The 20688-nt window shown below is 38.3% G+C and overlaps 1 protein-coding gene across 1 annotated transcript; it reads right to left on the minus strand.

The window, feature by feature from the left end:
- Window positions 1-217: 217 nt before the first annotated feature.
- Window positions 218-19274, minus strand: LOC139732548 (haloacid dehalogenase-like hydrolase domain-containing 5). Its single transcript, XM_071643403.1, has 8 exons — window positions 19162-19274; window positions 17768-18053; window positions 12397-12509; window positions 7666-7762; window positions 6586-6794; window positions 3775-3820; window positions 2087-2229; window positions 218-653 (listed from the first exon to the last, which is right to left on the minus strand). The coding sequence occupies exons 1-8, from the start codon at window positions 19272-19274 to the stop codon at window positions 218-220; spliced, it is 1443 nt and encodes a 480-aa protein (XP_071499504.1).
- Window positions 19275-20688: the final 1414 nt, after the last annotated feature.

Below are 20688 nucleotides of genomic sequence, written 5' to 3' on the forward strand. Positions count from 1 at the left end.
ATGGAAAAAAAAACAATCTGCCATTTACAGCTCTCCAATCTCAAAAACACACCACAATTGAAAGCCCACAAGTGCTTAAGCAAAAACCATACATTTGGACAAGCATTGGTGTACATGACATCTATAGGGACCATCCCCAACCCCAACCCCTCCCCTCCAAAAAGATAAGAGAGAAAAAATAAGGAAAATAAATTACGGAAACTAAGAAGGGGTGGTGTCACGAGAATTTCTCGAGCTCAAAGATGCGCTTGATCGCCTCGAGGACGTCGTTGACCTCGATGGTGGGGCGGCACAAGTCCTCGTTGAACTTAAAGTCCCTGTGACCGTGATCGAGTGCCACCTCCGACTCCCGCTCGATCTGCTCCACGTTCACGGCCTTGGAGTGGACACCGGTGCAGACCAGCACCGACTCGATACTCTCGGCCCCCTCTTCGGCGATGATGTCATTCCAGTCGGAGTTGAGGTCCACCGCGGCCGCTGCCTCCTCGTCCCCCTGGTGCTGGACTGTGCCGCAGAGGGACGGCCGGTACTTGTCTCCGGGGTCCGTGGTGGAGCTGCCCAGGCTTACACTCTTCTTGACCCTGCTCATATTCATGTAGGTGAGGTAGTGGTTGTACAGGTTAGCACCGTAGATGTCCGTCATGGGGTTATCCCTGCAAGGAAAAACACAGAAGGTAGTCCAGATTATGGTAAAACGCCACGTCGCTACAGGTGTCTGTTTGTTTGTTTGCTTTGTGTTTTATTCATTTCAAAAAGCATCAAACATTTCTGCATGACTAAAACTCCACTCCACATTTAATGTGATTGACTTACACAAACCGAACAGCAACATGTTCAATAAAACTGGACAGAAATTAATACATAGAATGTGTAAGTTATTTTCGCCATGTCAGGAATAATTGGTGACAAATACATCTATAAGTAAATCTGTTGAGATGAGGATGTCATGCCCTAAGAAGCCTCCCACTGGCTTGCATACAACTCTTTACTTCAAATTTGTCCTTCTGAAATAATTTCAGGAAAAAAAAAGAAACTACATCCTCTGAAGTAAATCATCTTAAAGTCACATTGATTTGGAAGTAATACTTCTTTTCACAGAAGGAATAACATTTTCTTATTCATGGACTGACCAACGTTTTCACGCACACAACATTGGAAGAGTCATGAGGCAATGACATACCACACTAAGCTCACCTTAGTCGCATATGTATGACTGTGCCCAAGCTCACTGTTTTGTGAAATGTTGTGAAACTTTTAAAATTTCACAACTTGTCTGATATTAATTAAATTTTCACAGTAACATTTTTTTTACTTCTCTGGTTTTAATTAAATTTCTCAGTTTTTTGTTGTTTTTTTTTCAAAGTCAATTTTGAAACTGGAGAGGAGTGTCCCTTTCACTTGGCAACTCAATATAGCAGTCAGAACATTCCTGAAAGCCGTTCAAAATTCATCCAGGTACGTTGTAGATTGATCCTATCAATTCCCCTGCGGACGAAACAATAATGCACCACCACAGCTGTTCCTCACGGCCCAACAAATATTATTCTTGCACATTTGCCAAGTACCTATCTGGAAAACAAGGTCAGTTTGAATAGTGTGGGTAGGACACTTCCAGGTATCATTGACAAAAGCGTTCTTTCATTAAATTTTCTCATATAACATGACAGGACTGTTGCAAGGCAATTGCCTCTCCATTGCCTCTTTTCATTTGGCAAATATGTGATTGAAACTTATGGCACTGCTTGAACATTTCTCTTTTTTAGTCTAATTTAACCAAGAGTTCTTCCTGTTTTATTTACTTGACTTCACTCTTCTTATCATGTCAATTTAAAAACATAAGAGAAGAGTTCCCTTTTAAAAATTCCTGAGCACTCGCTCTTCAATCTTAGGGACCAGTGCTATGAGGAGGGAATTGAATGGTCACTCATTCATTTCTTTCACCCTTTACATGTCCAAGCACTTAGTCTAACTGGCTAATTTTTTCCAATTTGGTGGAGAAAGCGCTCTAGTATGTGTCAATTGGCAAACAAAACATACTAAGGGTCGAACAACCATGATTTCATGACTGCTGTACTGCTGCCCTCACCCGATGGCGTAGAGCGTCCTAACCGGCCGCTGGATACCCATGGTCCGGGCCTGCTGCTTGAGGACGTGCTCGGCGTAGTGGTAGGTGATCTGACTTGGCTTGCCTGTTAGTACTGTGTAGCGCAGGTCCTGGCCTGTGATTTTCTGCATTTGTGGGAAAGGCAGATGGTAAGAAGCTATGGTAAGTTAAGGATCATCTTCCTGCAGGAGATCTTCCCGCAGGTGATCTCCCACTGAAAGCACAAGAGTTGGAGTGCCTGCCCTATACACATAGAAATTATGGTATGTTGGAATAGTTGAAAGATGAGGCAACCAATTTCTCATCCTTGATATGGTACTTTTAATCACTTACATCCTCTGGTCACTTTACCACCAAACAAGAGCTATCAAAGAATATAAACAAAGAAACAAAAAGATCACACATACATATAAAAACACAAACACACACACAATCTACTTCTGCGACAAAGATATCATGGTGAACTAGAGAAGCACTCGGAGAGTGCAGACCTCCACCAAGAAGTTCATTTCAACCATACACATATGCTGGAAATTGGCTAATATCTTGATACAGAAGCCTTTTATCTACGTAATCAGCTTCCTGCTATGCGGCGCTTTGCCACAGCGCGCATGCAAACCTCAAATACACGCAGCTTGAACTCCCAAGTTCATTGACCCTGGTCTGAAAAAAGATCAAAAGTTCTTCAACAATTTATAGAAATTCCCGGATCACTACCTAAATTTAATCATCTGTTGCTTGTGTCATTATCAATTTTTTCCTGTATGTTTCATTAAAATCCATTCACAACTTTTTGAGTTATTCTGCACACAGACAAACCAACGCTGATGAAAACATAACCTCCTTCCTTGGCAGAGGTAATGAATGGGGATAGCATAATCATTAATGTATAATCCAGTGAGGACCTAAACTCCTCTGACAGCTGCACATTGGGGTAGAGGTGAATAGGACATAGCTACTACACTGACATTACGGATCTTATATCACACTCAAAGTCACATCAAATGACCTTTACTGGATAAAGGAGGTCAATCGTCTTGTTTAAAAAGAGGGGGTGTTACAGGGGAGGCAACCTCACATGTTTACTTAGGAGCAAAGTCTACAGGGCTACACTGATGTATCAACAGTACCTTCAAAGAACAAACAAACACACACACACACACACACACACACACACACACACACACAAACACACACACACACATACCAATATTATGTACACAGTTCAACACTAAATTTTTGTCTATGATGGCCCACTTGGGCCACTGAAATCTTTGAATTTGAAATTTCAGTGGCCCAATTAATTGGAAATACAAAAATGAACTTTGAATTACATCTGCCTGAACGGGCCACCAAAAAATAACAGTTTTGAAAATTTGGTGGCCCGACATCAATTTTTAGTGGCCCCGGGCAATAATGTTGTACATTGTTCTTGTCTGGAGTAGGCGTGACCTACAATGTACAGGGTATGATGTGCCTAGTTGGTACTGTTGAAGGTAGGCTATGACAGGTCATTAACCCGTTGAAGCCTAGTCCCAAGTATACTTGGGCAGGTTGTCTATGGGATATTCGTGTTGTAGCAAAATCAGCTTGTCCTCAGTGGGTTAATGGACAACTTGCAGATACAGAATAATACAGAATAACATTTACAAGTGTAGATGTGCACATACCTTGTAAAGTGCTTCCAGACACAACAAGAAGGATCCATGGCCCAACCTGAAAGCAGAGATTGAGACAGTCATCAATATTTGTTCATGGTTGCATAATGAACCTCAATGTCCTTCACTACTCATTCCATGACTAAAAAAAGAAAAACACTGACAAAATTTAACCCAGGCATGGGCTGTAAATGTGAAAAAGTTTATTTTTCACACTGCAGCAATTTCAATGAACTTATCATTGATTTCAGGGTTGAGAATACTTTTGCATGTATACCTGAATGTCTCAAAAAAAAAAAAAAAAAACCAAGCATAGGCTCAAAATTGCTAAAATATTTCCCATTTACAGCATTCCAACAAAAAAGGACAGAAACAAAATAAAACCAATATCTTTGGCTGCTTGCTGACTATTAACTGAAGATGACTTTAAAAAAAAGAAAGGAAAAAAACCTGTGCGGAAGCTATGCAATGGTAGAAATTCATACAAAGAGTGAAGAATCAGGATAAACGCAATTACAAGGAGCACAGTGCATTAACCCGTTGTCCCCCCCCCCCCTCGACAAGTGTATATCACATGAAATTGACAGAAGCAACAAGGTGGTACTTGTAGAGGGAATATATATAAAAAAGAGCAGAAGTACAGTTGTGTGTACATCAATACTAAACTGACTGGTCCTTTAATAGCCGTATTTTAAGCTCCACAATATCTTCTGCATTTCGATAAATGAATAAGTAAAGGAACAAATGTATAAATAGATATATACTTAAAATAAATATGCATGTATTCATGCACACGAAATGCATTCATAAATGCATGTATATACAGAGCATACACTAACAACTATCAAATAAATGAAAAATACTTAAATAGACAAACATCTCCCACCAAACTTGAAATGTATATGGGTAATTCCATGAAGTTGGGGCAGTGTCCATGTAGCATCGTGATATTTGAAAAATACATTTCAGCATAACTCAATATTAATGATGCTATACATTTATTGTTTGTAGGCTTTACATTTGCATTGAGGCCACACATTTTCCTGGAAATTTTGTGCCATTCAGACTCAATTATGATGAAGTTATTAAACAATATGTAACGGTGTCCTGTAGCATCGGGACGTGTCCATGTAGCATCGTGATATTTTAAAATTTGGTCCTAAGAGACAAATTATGGCAATTAGCTTGACCAAAATTTGATGCAATATGCATATTTACTAGATTAGTCAGATAGCAAAATATCTCAAATTTCCTGTACACAGTTTAATTTTAAAAGAAAATTACAAAATGTATCACGATGCTACGCGGTGTCCTTTTTTGTTACATTTGGTGGACACCGCGTAGCATAGTGACAAATTGTGTAATTTTCTTGTAAAAGTAAAACTGTGGATATGAAAGTTAAGATATTTAGCTATCTGACTAATCTAGTAATTATGCATATTATATCAAATTTTGGTCAAGCTAATTGCATTAATTTGTCTTTTAGGACCAGAGTTGAACTATCACGATGCTACATGGACACGTCACGATGCTACAGGACACCGCTACATTTTTTAAAGATAACTTCATCAAAATTGAGTCTGAATGGCACAAAATTTCCAGGAAAATGTACGGTCTCAATACAAATGTAAAGCCTATAAACAATAAATGTATAGCATAATTAGTATTGAGTTATGCTAAAATGTAACACTTTGTGCCCCAACTTCACGGAATTACCCATATATATGCTTTCATTGAGGCGTGTCCGACATGGGTGAAATGTTCTTGACACCGACAATATTTACACTAGCTGCATATAAAAAACATCTCCAATTTTGACATATTTGATAGGATGGTTACAATGCTACCAGCTTCATGGAATCCATTTGTCGGCAGGATAGCAAACAAAAAAGATTAAATACTGTTGGGACTCCTTTGTCATAATAGGGTGTGTCTGCTCTGCCATGACAGAAACGGCATGGTTGACTGACCACTGTCTCTTCCTATCTCTTTAGAATCTATGGTTCTATTTAACAAAACAATTTAGATGTATTCTATTGGTGCTGTCAAAAGGCTGGATTCCCGCCTCCACCCATTGATTCAATGCTCTATGAAGGCAGAATTCCTTACAAGCAAACGAGTGTGACCATTCTACAGAGTGACAGAAAAAATTGTCACCATGCAATCCAAAGTATTTTAGCCCTGATCTCTGTCAAGGTCAGATCCATCTAGAGTAGGTCCAATACATTTTATCTCAAGATGGCCATTGGCACCGGAAAAGAAATTGCATCCCCATCGCCCCCCCCCCCCCCCCCCCCCCCCGATCATTAATTGCGAAAGCTATGACTGTATGAATCTAGGCTAATTTGTGTAACCTGTCTCAGGGGCATACAAAAACAGTTTGCTCTGGACACCTTCATGATGGTTTAAATGGAATTCATTATTTCTTTTGTAGATCCTATACAATTTTGCTTCTCTTTTGTTCGTTTGTTTGTTGGCTTTTTTTTTAATCAAGACATGGAAGAATCAACTATGTCCAAAACTAAACTAACATCACGAAAAAGTTCCTTCCAGAAAAGCTTAAATACCTGGAATTTAGTACAGGAAGAAACAGACAAATAAGCAAACATAAGGCTATCAAAGATGTACTAGTCATATGTATGTGTTGCAGAGTCATGATTCAATGGTCAACCTGGCTATTCCAAGTTGTCCATACACTGCAATGTTAACTGGTATCTCTGTAGCATTCCAATGGGCACAACTGCCATCATTTTGGAAATGATACTGCATGAATATGTAAATGAGTGAAAAATCAAATGTACAAAACAAGGAAGAGGTCGTAACCTTGGCAAGTGAGCCTCAGCCATCCAAAGCAGGTCCATGTTACAGCCGAGGATTGGAATGTGGGGGCGAGGTACGGCCATAGGCTTTTTCTCCAGCTGACCATCGGTCATCAGGACGTCCAGAATGAGCTGCAGGTTGGTCTCCCACCTGACTGGCTCGCCAAACAGCACCACTGCCTCGATCCGTGGTAGCAGCTTCTCTGCCGACAGCTGGAAGGGTTGGTAAAAGTGTCAACAATTTATAACACTGGTGAAAGGAAACAGTAATTAGCACTACTGAAAATGGATAGGGTATAGGCCAGTTTGTAATTCTGCTTTGCATACATGTGTATGAGCAGAAATAGGTCAATTTGTACCAACTGCCATGTGGATTGTAACTTCACTTCTATAAGTATCTGTGGTATAATGATTGTATATATAATCCTTATAAATCATACTTGCCAGACGATCCATCCAACAGTTGGTATTTGACAATATATCAGTACAAAAAGTTTATTTATACATTCAATGCAAAACAATGAATTATATGCTTCCCCACATGTTAACTGGCAGACCAATCTTGTCACCTGCTCTGCGCAAGTTAATTCTTTGACTGAACTCAAAGCCCATAAATTCTTATATTGCACGTCAAGCAAGCTTATAAATGCACACTGTCGCTTTGAAAGTGAGTAAAGTGCCTAACCAACTGAGAAAAAAGAAAGACTGTCATTTGTACCTATGTGCACATGAGCTAATTACGAACTCGCTTATTCAAGTCAACTGCCTGCACAATGGCTCTTATATACGTACATGTACTATGTACATTATCTGATATTTAATACATGAGAAGACACTTTTAGATGATAGTCAATAACAACCATAGGTGTGATCTACCACTTGGAAAGAACACTCCTCGACGAAATCCATTTCTTGTGTTAGAAAGTTTAATACCATGGAGGAGAAAAAGATATTCAAGAAGATTACGAAGACAGAGGGAAAGGAGAAGAGGAAGAACAAGTAGGAGGAGGAGGAGGAGGAGGAGGAGGGGAAGAAGGAAGGAGGAAACATTTTACAAATTTACATAACTGAGGAGGCAACTTACACTAGATGATGGTCTCCTGCGCTTGTGGCTGACGCAGTCAAGGTGGGGGTAAAGGTCCCGCACCTCCTCTATTGTTGTCACCTTTGTAAAGCCAAGCCTGTTAATGGGGTGGGGGAAATCCCTTAGGTTAAGGAAGCAGACCCAAATGGCCAATATTCCGCATGCACTTTGTGTAGTTTCATCATATATCAATATTCATAGATGGGTGCATTCTCTTGTTACACAGCAGCATGATAACATCACGTCAGAAGAAAAATGGGAAAAGAAATTGCCAGGGAAGGCTAGAGGTGGAGGGAAGACATATTGCATTTTAGTGCCTCACAATTTTAGGAGGAAGGATCACACACATGAAGAGAAACCCATGAAAACTTAACAAGGGCAACATCATATCTTTCACTAGCTAGCCCTGATTTTTGTCATTTTTGCCCATTTGTTTTCTCTATTCTTCATAGAAATTTCGCAGGGAAAACAATAAGAGAAGTCTTGAACAAGAGCAAATCATGAGCTTGTTGAGTATCATGAACTGACACAGGTAAATTGTACATGGTCTGTGACATAGCTGCCTCAACCTACTAAGAGAATTGAAGTTGAATGTTCAGCTGGGAGCACAATCCTGGGGTCATTGCATCATGACATATATACTTTGCAAACTTGGACTTGTAAGACAGATTTTGCAACCACGAACCAACCATAGTGAAGGAATGAGAAATAGTTATCACCCCCTTTCAGAGGAAGATCTTGGGGATTTCCCACCCTAGAGCCAACATCCAGTGTGTTTGTGTTACTGGAGGCACTACTTTTGCAAAGTTGTTAATTTTACAAACATCAATTGACTTGCAAAATTCATGAAAATAAATTCAGCATCACACATAATGTACATATATACGATTTATGCCACGTATGCAGCATTTTACATGTTAATGATATAGATGTGGCAATTATGGCATCATTGGCAAATTTCATGAGTGGTTTCTGAGACAGTAACCCTCATTATTACTTAAGCACACAGTTCTCCCCCCCCCCCCCCCCCCCCCACAAAAAAAAAAAAAGTTCTTGACAAGAGTTTTTGATATCGCTACACAAATGATGTCATTACAATATTGTCATAATTACTGCTTATATACATGTATTTCTTATATAATTGGCAGCATTTGTTTCTCTTTCTCTATATAAACAGCATATATGACATGAACTCCCCGATTAAGCCAAGTGAAGTAGAAGTGACAAATTATGCCTTTAATGACAACCTTTGATTGGCCAGCCAGACTGCAAAAGTGGGGATTATATGTGAGGGGCTGCGCCAGCAAGGCATGTCAGTTATAACAGGTGATATCCTGTGCCCCTGAATCAATGAGGGCACCAGCACAACTTACAATAAAGAAATAAAATCTTTCTTATCATTCTCTCCTTCTTTCTCTACCTACTTTTTTGTTCTTTGTAGATCCCCTCCCCCCCCCCCCCCCCTCACCTAATTCCCCAACCCCAAGGATTTGACAGGGTGGGTTATTATGGCAAGGAAAAAAGCAACTTTTAACCTTTAGTCAGAAACTGATGTTCATGAGAAAAGAGGTGTGATGTCAGAAGCAAAATGTTGTAGGAACACGTTTTCAAAGAATTCTACAACATGCCATTCCTTGAGAAAAGTACCAATATCCTCTACTCACTCACTGGTAAAAATAATGATTACAGTTTAAGGGAAAATATCATTTCTCTAGAATTCTGAAGGAGATAAGTCAATGCACTGCTCTTTCATTATGCCCGAAAAAATGGAATATTCTCTCTACATTCTCTTTTTGTCCTACTACTAGGGCATCTCAAAATCTCAAAGTCTTTTTGTCCAGGAGTGATGACAAATGGATTTAACAAAGACTTCAGGAACTTTCAATACAATTGAACGTGCTGTTTGATTTTTTCCCCTAAAATGCACTAATGCCTTCTACTAATATTTCTGCATTCATTGAATCTATATGAAATTAATTTTTCTTTTTAAAAATGGAATTGGGACAAAGCAGGATTTGAAGAAACATTGTTCTTGTACTTTCTATATTCTCTTCATATTGTCTTTGGGGCATCTCAAAATGTCAGTCTTTTTATCAAGTGATGACGCTACATGGATTTAACAAAAACTTCATGAATGTTCAATGTAATTGAACATGTTGTTTGATTTTTCCCTAAAATGCACTGATGCCTTCTACTAATATTTCCGCATTCCTTGAATCTATACCCTGGAATGAATTTTTCTTTAAATTGGATTGGGGCAAAGTAGAATTTGAAGAAACATTGTTCTTGTACTTTCTATATTCTCTTCATATTGTCTTACTATTGGGGCATCTCAAAATGTGAGTCTTTTTTATCCAGCGATGACGATACATGGATTTAACAAAAACTTTGATTACAATTGAACATACGGTACTGTTTGATTTTTAATGACAGTGTATCAACACTGCTTCCAACTGAAACATCTCACAAAGCATTTGACAGAACTGGTAATGGTTGACATACTACATGTATAAACAGAACCATTGTGTTTGCTTTTTTATGTCAGGGTATCCACTGGGAGTATGGAAAAAAAGCGAGTGAATACTTTCCATCCTTAATGTTCATATTCTTATTTCACTTTCTAATCTAGTCTTTGTTTTGTTTGAATCACAGATTGTAGTAGAAGAGGTCATTCAAATTGAATGTTGCACAAATGAAGTACACAATACATCATACACTTGTACTGTAAAAACTTAAAGGCCATGGCCGTTTAAACAAATACACACACACATACACACCTCAATAATCTAATAATACTAACTTAATAATAATAGCACCACAACAGCACCTCTTATGCACTGGAACACTGAGTATGTTCACCAGAGCTTGCATATGAAATGATTTCATTCTCCAATAACATGTACTAAAATCGATTAGCGGCAATATAAAGAAAAAATTTTCCAAGTATACAGTGCGCCATCTTTTCTAATGAGTTTGCTTGAATCTTATGACTTTGTTATAAAATTACACTAATCCCATTTACATCTAATGGACTGTGAGAGAGGGGAGCCACTTGCTTGGTCTAGCCAAGTGACACCATCACAATTTTTGCTATCTAATACCACCAAAACTACCCACTTAGCAGTCAAAGTGCTGGCAGATTTGCATAAATTTCATCTCTTTTTGTGAAAGGAACAAGAATACGTTTGTGATGTATCCACATTCTAACAATCAATGATTTCTACAAAATGTAGCCAATACATTTTCCAACTGCATCATTTACATACAGAGTACTTGCTGACTGTATTCTAGTTCCTAATCAACAAAGTGTATAGAATGAGGAAATATGCATAAGGTCCACCACTTAAAAAAAAAAAAAAATGAAAATAATAAAACTCTCATGGGGTCCTGCTAGCCACAAGATGCAAAACTTTTGACCTTTTTAAACATCAGTCCTGACAACGTGGATCAGTTTGCAGCCTTTCTACATGACATGGCCTTCAACCATGTTCTCGTCATTCTGGCACTTTGGATTTGGGTTATAAAGCTACATGTATGTATTTGCCTGTCTGCTGCTTTGTTCAGACAGGAAGTCTGAAGTTTGGTGTTGCATTGTGGGAGAGCCCAGCTGACAGTGATGCTGTGGAGTCATGACAGTTCAGTAATGATTTTTTGATACATGAGAGTCAAGTGACATGGCCATCACATATAACCACCACATCCTGTGTTGCACACCCATGAAAATGTCTATAATGTGTCAGCATCTCCAAATGTAGTTCTGAAGGTGAGAATCATAATTATGAAAGTGCTTCGGCATATATGCCTTTAATAAGTAGCTGTTATAGTGTATGTGTCATTAATTATGCAAGATTGAAAGCTTACGCGTTGAGATTGATTTATTTTCTTGAAATCATATCACACACACCTGAAAAGACGTCCATATTTTACACTGTACAAACTTGTATGTCTTATACGTTGCATCAATGATGAATGCGCAAGGTCTCCTTGCATTCATGTTTAATTGTAAAAGTGTTACTGTAAAACGAGAAATGTTCGCGTGCATTCGCGAAAATTTCATGCCACGACAAAGGCTGTCGGCTCCAATTTGCGAAAATTTCATGCCGCGAATATATCATGTTCTACAGTATACAGGTAAAGTATATGCACTGATTGTGATTGGTTAGGCTACATCACATGATCCCGTGAAAATTTCGGCATAGGGCATGGTTGTGCCCTTTACTGGTGATTTTGGCATGAGGGAATCCCCTGTTAATAAATAGTACATGAGTCATTTGTTTATAATTGCTATTGTTTGGGAATCATCAAGAAAACTTCTTTAATGCTATCAATTACAGAGAGAACAAAGTTGTATGGTTTTATCAACAGGAAGAAGCTTTTGCATCTTAGATCTAAATGAAATCAGTAGAAGATCTGGTGTGGCCTAGACCTACGGTAAATGCATCTAGTAGATCAAGGGGTCTATCATAAATTTGCTGCATTTTGCTGTTCTATTTCTGCACCAGTACAAGTACTGGACTATAGAACTCGGAATACTAAATTGTCCCTCATGCACTTCTATTTTACCTCAGTGTGTGGCCTCATTGAAACACAGTAGCACTCGTATAGTTGTCGCTTTATAATCACATACAGTGCATAACAGAGCATGCACGGATTGCATAATATTGCACAGATTTGCCATTTCACTCTAATATCACAAGAATGTTTCAAAGTGACAGGAAACAGCAAGGATACATGTTTGCAATTTCCACCACAGGTCCCTGGCCAGAAACCAAAACATGCTTCTCGTGGAACTGCGGTAAAATTCTCAGGGGACTGTGTGACATCACCACCTGGTCTGGCACAATCTGAAAGTGAAAGGAAGATAAGAGAGCAAGCGGTCAACAGATATGATGTCATCAATGGTTATAACTGGTCAACTTACGATATAGGCAATTTTGTCTCAAGTGACGAGATCAAAATCACAGTTTAGATCTTAGGGAGTGGGGAATGACAACATGGTAGTGAATTCACAGTCTGATACTGCAAATGCACACATTTTCGCAGTGCATTACCGGTAATCTTTGCATATTTCGCACTTCTTCTGGCTACAATTGCACAAATCCTAAAACCTGCAATAATATCTTCACAAGTTTCACTGCACATTTTTAATGGGTTGACAATTGTGCATAGTAAATTCAAGAACCCACGAATGTTTTTCAGCAGCTCAGCGTGAAAAAATAAATAATGCAAAAATATTGATGTTTACGGGAGGCATACATCGTAATATGGACAGAGTTACAGCGTATTTACATACATTTTCCTCAGACACTTGGAAGGGTTCCTTGACTCTTGAGTATGCTATTGCTAACCGACAATTTTTTTTTTCAAATACAGAAAGTGTTACAGTTGTATGCTGTACTCTGTGTAAGGGCCATCTATACGTACATCAAATGATTTTGTGTGAAGGAATGTTACATGTCTAATTAATAAATTGTAACATGAGCACACAGAATTACAGTGTTTAACCTATAGCAATGATATTACAATACATTATCAGGTTGTCACTATCATTAAAAAAAAAATCAATTCATAGACAAATCAGCTTTCCATATATTGATACAACTCAGACTACACATTAAAATTTCTCTTGTGATTGTGTTTTCATACACATACATTTTCATACACGAGCCCTGCCATAAGTATCTAGGGTAACATTACTACAAGGTAACACTAACTGGGCTACACGTGTACTTCTTCATAAGACGCCCAATAAAACTGAATATGTATAATATTGTACTGCACAGGTGTACTATTCATAAGCCCTATCAGAGAGAGATCTTTCAGGCCCTGCCCTCCCCCACCCCCTCCATTTCAGACAAGGGAATATAAAGAAGTTGATTCCCCCTCATCTTTGTAGCAGACTCAATTAAACCAGACAGACAAGTGACACAAAACTGCTCACCTCACACACTGAACAAATACTCAATTCAATCATGCCTCATATTGTGAACACCTAGCGAACTCCAGTCTTGCTGGCCTGCAGAACTTTTTATAGCAACTGAGGACATCCACTGATGTGTGTACATGTAAATTCTTTGAAATGGCCTTTTAATTAGGGGAGTTCACAAGGACAAGACAGGGAGGTACAATGTACCTCTGTACAAAGGCACACACATACATACACTGTCACACATACAAATTTATAAACACCATACATCACCCACACAATCATCATTTAGTATTCTAAAATTTGATACAATCTACAAATTTTTCTTTTGCTATGTACAACATGTACATCTAGTAAAACTAAACACACTATACAGTTTGTATAGACACCCTAATCACATAGGCAACCACTTTATAATTCCTTGGGAAAGCACTAAGTTTATGTGTGAAGGAGCTTGGTTATGACAACATACAGTATATCCTACAATAATTCTTCCTGTTTGTGAAAAAAGCAGTTCGTTTATGAAAACATCATCCCCCCCCCCCCCCCCCCCCCGATCTGACAATCAAATGCTGTTTGACACAGGTTGTGAAAGAAATGGTTAAAGTGAAAATAAATCACAGACAATGTTAGCAATGCGGGGACATGTTACAATGGTTTCTCTCTCATCAGAAAAGACAAAGATCCATGACTGTAACATCGGTTTGCTGAAATTTTGACAAGAACATGAGAGTTGGTATGTACAGTCGTGTACAAAATATCTATCATTTACCACAAACTATTGACTTGCAAATTACAATGAAAGAACTTCAATAATGCTATGTAACCCACAAAAAAGGACAAAAATGTATTTCTATAATGCATGTCTTACATTATTCCATCACTGGTACCACAAAGTACATGTATACGCAATACATATGGTGAGTCTAATTTTCTGTGAATCAGGACTCCTCAACAATTTTGCTACTGGTTAAATTCATGATTGTGGAGTACAGTTACTGAACAGAGAAATGCGTTTGTGCACGTCACATTCATGTTGGAATCAGAGTTAATATTTTTGTGTCTTTTCAAATTAACAAATAGCACAGATTCTTGCTCTTTGTAAATTTTGCAAAAATAAAAACCTCACAAAATAATTGGTGTACACAGTACATGTATGGTTTTGTTAATTGCATGGGGTATGTTTGTATCTGAGCCACTGTTGCACACTAACCCATTTTTTCTACCAGTCCGACCTGTCTGTCAGATCAGTTACAGTAGCTACTAGTACCCATTTTTTTTTTTATCAATTATTTTTTACTGGTCTATTGCTGAAAAAGTTACTGGTCCCACAGTGATTTTTACTGGTCCTGGACCGTCGGACCAGTGTGCAGTGTGCAGCGTTGCCTTAAGAGCAATTTTTGTCAACATTGACACTCGAAGCTGAGTTGATCTCTTGAGGTGAACAATCATATGTGAGGGTAAGACAACTCGCACAATATGAAATTCTTCTCTTTCTCTCTCATAAAAGAATATTCTCTTTCTCTCCTTCTCGCTCATGAAAGAACATTGTTGTTTGTGGACTGTGGTATACAGTACATAAATGCATTATCAGTGCTTTAGAATCCAATATCAATTATCATATGAAAGCTTGTTTATCAAAAATGTATCCTGGAGCTCTAAAATCAACCTCTCCTTCACAGAATTTCCCGAACTGCATCTTCCTCTCTCATATTCGTCATCATTTTTATAGGCAGACTACATCGGTACAAATAGTGCCGTATGTAAATCATATATTATGCCTAATCACTTCATATGGTGAATATAAAAAAAAAGAAATATCACAGGAATTACTCGGCCATTACAATTCTGCTTCAAGCGAGCAATATTTCAAAAGTGATGAATTTGACATTCATGGGTATTGAGATATGAAAATGGAAAGAAAAGAAAAATCCCTGTGCTTTCTATGTAGGCCCTACATGTACCTTAAAACTGGGAAAATCATATCTATTGATAAACCTGAGAACAATTTTAATAGCTCTACGGGGTGTAAATGCTTTGCTATAGACTGGAAGCCACAACAGCTGTGAACTGGCCCGCATCTTTTCTTCAAAAACCATACAGAATATGAAAGGAAACAATAAATGGGGCATTTGTCATTCCCCACCCCCCATCCCCCAACCCCCTCCCCCCTGTTAACTCTAACACCCCGCTGCCTGTCATTTGACTCACATGGCAGCAGGCACATGTCTGCCCACATGCACAGTATGATGGGGGGGGGGGGGGGGGGGGGTAGAGATTCCGTGTAGACGTTCAGTGTCTGCCTTCCTACAGATGAGGACATGCGGGTTACAGTGACCTCACACATTGTATCCATACTGCTCCATATTCTCTCTTGTCTGTCACTCTATCTGTCTGTCTGTCTATATACTGCAAAAACTGTTATTACCTCCGCCAAGGACAGGAAGTTATGATTTCATCGATCAGCATTGGTTTATTTGCTTGTCTGGGACATGCAAAATACAACTCAAAAAGTTGTGACACAATTGAATGAAACTTACAAGAAAATTTGATAATGACACAAAGAACAGCCGAGAATTTTTACGGATTTTTGGAGGATTTGGATTTTGTTCTTGTTTGCAGACAGGGTCAATGAACTTGGGAGTTCAAGCTGCGCGTATATGAAGTATACGTACAATGTACACTGAAGTGCATATTTGAAGTACACTGTATAAACGTGCATACGCACACTAAAGTATGTGATCTATTCGGGAGAGGTGCCGCTCAGCTACAAGCTGATGATGTATCAACAGGCTTTGGGAAACTGGACATGTATGGGTGGAAATGAGCTGCTTGGCAGAGATCTGAGCTCTCTACGTGCTTTTCTAGTTTTCCCGATGGTTCAATTTTTGTGAATTTCGGGAATCGCAAATTTGACATCACATGAAAATATCGCAGAGGCATTAATACACTTAGCCTCAAAGTAAAAATCAGGAAAACATCTCTTATCCTACGTGTATATATGGGGGAAGGGGGAGTTGTCCTGATACGCGAGGGTGAAGCGCTGTTCGCACATCAGATATCTATAGTACTGATGGCAATATCCCAATTGTGTGCCTTGGGAAGTTGATGTGAAGTGGTCACACTGACACAATGTACCAGCAGTAGGCCACAGTTTGTCATTAGTGTTAACTGTTATCATTCCAAACATACTGTTACTACTTGTGGTCTAGCATGTCAACTGCTTGTGGCACTTGTATTTGCATCATATAAACTACATGAATGCACATGTCGCGTGAATATTGGTTACAAATTTACATATTCCAATGCAATCTAAATTTGACCATCACCTGCACAGTATATTTTGTATATGTACAATTGTACAATGCATGTTGAAAGACTGTTCACGAAAAAAATGCATGTACCATATGTACTGATATTTTTCTTTTTTTTTTTTTTTTTACAAATAGCTGTACCATCAAAACCACTTAATTCCATCTGTAGCCAAAAAATTTGATAAGACCCAGGGAATAATTTTCCTGGTATCGCATCGCAATGAGCTATGCATTTTTATACCACTGCTACACAAACTAACTTTTGTGTAGCAGTTTCTTACAAAGGAGTGTACAGGATATCATAGAAGATATTTTTCATCAGCTGAAATTGTTAATCAAATTTGAGTTTTGATATCACACAAATTTTTTTTTTCAATAATCTTTTTTTGATTTCTATAATTTCGCATAACGAACTATACACACACACACTCACAAGATGGTGCACACTTTGATTTAATACTGCTAGATATTCACACGTATACCCCCCCCCCCCAATACTTAAATACGTTACTTTGCCTACAAATTCCATATCTGGCATAACCTCATTGAGGGCAATACTGTAAAAGTGGAAATTTTCGCGGTGTTGAAATTTTCGCGCATTTTGAGCAACGAGAAGCAAGCGCGAAAATAAAAGCACGCGAATATTTTTGCATGCCACATGTTCCAGTACTTAATGTCTTGATTCCGCAGAATTAAAAACACGCGAAAGTCTTCTGACAAGGCCAACCGTGAAGTTAGTCGCGCGAAAATATCCACTTTTACAGTATGTTTGGGTTACTTTGATACAAACTTACTACATTATACTGACCTCTTGGGCAATGGAATGTTTAGTACATGTATGCTCCCTACAGTCAATACCTACCTTCACATTGAGTATGTCCGTCAACTGCTTCGCTTTCTGCTCCCGCAACGAGTTCCCAGCATTGGTGACGAAGACCGTTGGCACTCTGACCGCTCCTTTGCTATCGCAGAGGAGCTGGAAAGCCTCAAGGGCCTCTGGGAGAACATTCTTGCCCCTCACCAGGACTCCGTCGATGTCAAACAGGAGGCCAAAGTTTGGCAAAGGTTGCTGACAAAAGGAATAAATATAATGTAAAAAATGAATACAAATTGTCACCAAAAAATAAAATAAAATAAAATAACACACGCTTTTAACAGGGAAAGATTAGAATAGCAGCAAGTCAGACATGTGTCTGAAAGATTCATGCTATTGTTCAAAATCAAAGAATACACAGAACCAACATACCATTCATAACATCTACAAATATTAGCATAAATGAATACCAGTAATACAAGTACACAACTTGTCTTGCCACTTTCAAGAGATTACCAGAATGAGATCCTGAATTATCATATGTACACATTTATTAAAAGTATGTGTACCTAGGAGAAGAATTAGCCAAGGATTAATGAAACTGGACGAATGTTACATATATCTTGTAGTTACATGATCCCATCATAAACTGGATGCACCATATTGCAAACATTGGAAACCATGTTGTTTCGCTGTGATGCTGTCTCTTCATGATCTACAAAATCTCTCATCTTATGCACATCCTTAAATTCCAGAAACTTTTGCATAATTTTTCAAGGAGTGCATATTATCTTGAGAATCATTTTTTATCAATCAATTTGATGTTTTGCTTGTTTTTTTTTTGTTGGCAAAAGTGATCATTTCTAAATTCTTTTTGATCGTTGTCAGCATTGGATAATAGGACTACTTGTAATCATGTCAAGTACTAGTAGATAGAGGGCATTTAGTTGTACAATATGTACTTATAAATGCGTCATTGGCAGTGCAGTGTTCAAAATCTTGACTACCGGTATTACATAAACTTGTATAAGCTGAGCTGAACTGAGCCTTTAGTAGATGGCACCATACTTTCAGAATGTACCGTACAAGTGTATTTCCAAACATGTATCAGATCATTTCAGAACATTTGAGCCAAACTGGATATTGGAAAAGCTCCACATCGGCTTTGACTGCTGATATCATCATTCAAAACAGCACAGTTCATCATGAAGGTGAAATTATATCATCTGAGTTGTATAGTCAACATAGTCATACAACAGTGTACATTGTAGCTCAGTAAGAGTAAGAGCTAGGATAAACCCAGACTCATCACATTAAAGACCGAGTTTACAGTGGGCAGTTTGTGCTTGTGTCTTGGAGCATTTCTACTGGTTTGAAAAGCAAGCTAACTTTTCTTGTCAAAAGATAAAGTATTTTCTATTTGAAGTATTTAGATAACTGGCTCGCCTCTTGAATCTGGGCCAAGGTTGCCAGCTTCCACCAGCCGCAGCTGGGATTCATGCTGGTAAGATCTTGGCTGGCCATCAACTGTAGCACCTCTGACACTGTCATTCATGCTCCTGTCACTTTCTCTAACATATTCTATGATTGCTCCATCTTCATTGCTGTTCACACTATTAGAATAATATAAATCCCCAATCTCAATGTTCATGTTGAAAGTTACATCAACCTTGTGAAATTCACCTGACATTTTCTATTCTCAGCCTATAGGTTTAGTAGTTGTAAGTTAAAAACAATACAACAATCTGCACTGAAATGCCATGCTTGCATGCATAATAATTACAGTAAGTAAGGAGGTGCTTGCTTTGCCTAGTACCTCCTTGCAGTAAGTAAACAGGCAGTGGAGGTTTTTATCTGTACCTTCAAATGAGTCTTACTGCTTACATTAGAAGTGTCCTGGATACATGCAAAATAGCATTGTCAAGTGGGCCAGTTTGATATAGCGAACTGCTCTTTTTCAAACTATTAAAATCATTGCATTTGTGAGAGCTTCTTCTCTGTGTAAAGACCAAATTTAGTGAAATCTGAAGCATTTCAAAACCTCATAGAGCCTACAACTGTACAATAGGTACTTTTTAAACAACACATGGATCAGTGGAAATGAGAAAATGAGGAAATTAGAAAAGATAGCTGCTTTCTATAACGGTTATCAAAATGGATGGTATGTTGCACATGTATTGTGACTGATTATTTTTCATTAGAGAGTTTGCATGTCAGTAGAGGGTAGGAAAAAAACAAGTCTCTGCAGTTTCATTATTTATAACCCTACCTGAACAAAGTCACCCCAAATATATCATAAACTGTAGATTTGCACTGTAATGTACAGTAGTTTGTAGGTAGCAGATGTTTGTCTGGACGCTAGCATGACATTTGACACAATACAGGAATAGCTATTGCTGCTAATAAAGTGCTATGAGTGTGCCATATGGATGATCTTACAACCTTGCCACAAGATGCCCCTGTGCCAAATTAGACTGCAGCTTGATTTGTACTTGATTTTACACGTATACACCATTACATGGTGACTTGTAGAGATCTGTTTTTGCTGTGATGTCTGCTGAGCAGCCCTCTGATAAACTACTGAATGAGATCCTGTGTACTGTTTTTTCTTTTTTTTTTGGCAAATATTTACTGCTTTTTCCTTAAATGTACCCACAGCAAAAGACCATAGCCAGTAATATGATCAATATGCAATGTTTGTACTATATAAAAAGTGTTGGAAAATGTAAAAGAAAAGCAACATTTACATCTAGACTCATTGCACATGGTCGGATTTTGGTCTGAAATATGAACTACTTTTTTTCCCCCAATCTTGAAACTTTATTTATGGACTGTTACGAGGTAGAGGTCTATACAGCTTCTACATTGTAGGTACACAATATTTTTCAAAAATAAAAGAAATACATTTGTACAAGCAATACTGAGAAAAGTCTGATTAGAGAATATAAAGGAAAAATTTACCTTCATAC

This window comes from Diadema antillarum, unplaced genomic scaffold (genome assembly GCF_040938485.1).
Source record: "Diadema antillarum isolate AM-2024a unplaced genomic scaffold, OU_Dant_1.0 seq00000432_RagTag, whole genome shotgun sequence".
In the NCBI taxonomy this organism is placed as follows: Eukaryota; Metazoa; Echinodermata; class Echinoidea; order Diadematoida; family Diadematidae; genus Diadema; species Diadema antillarum.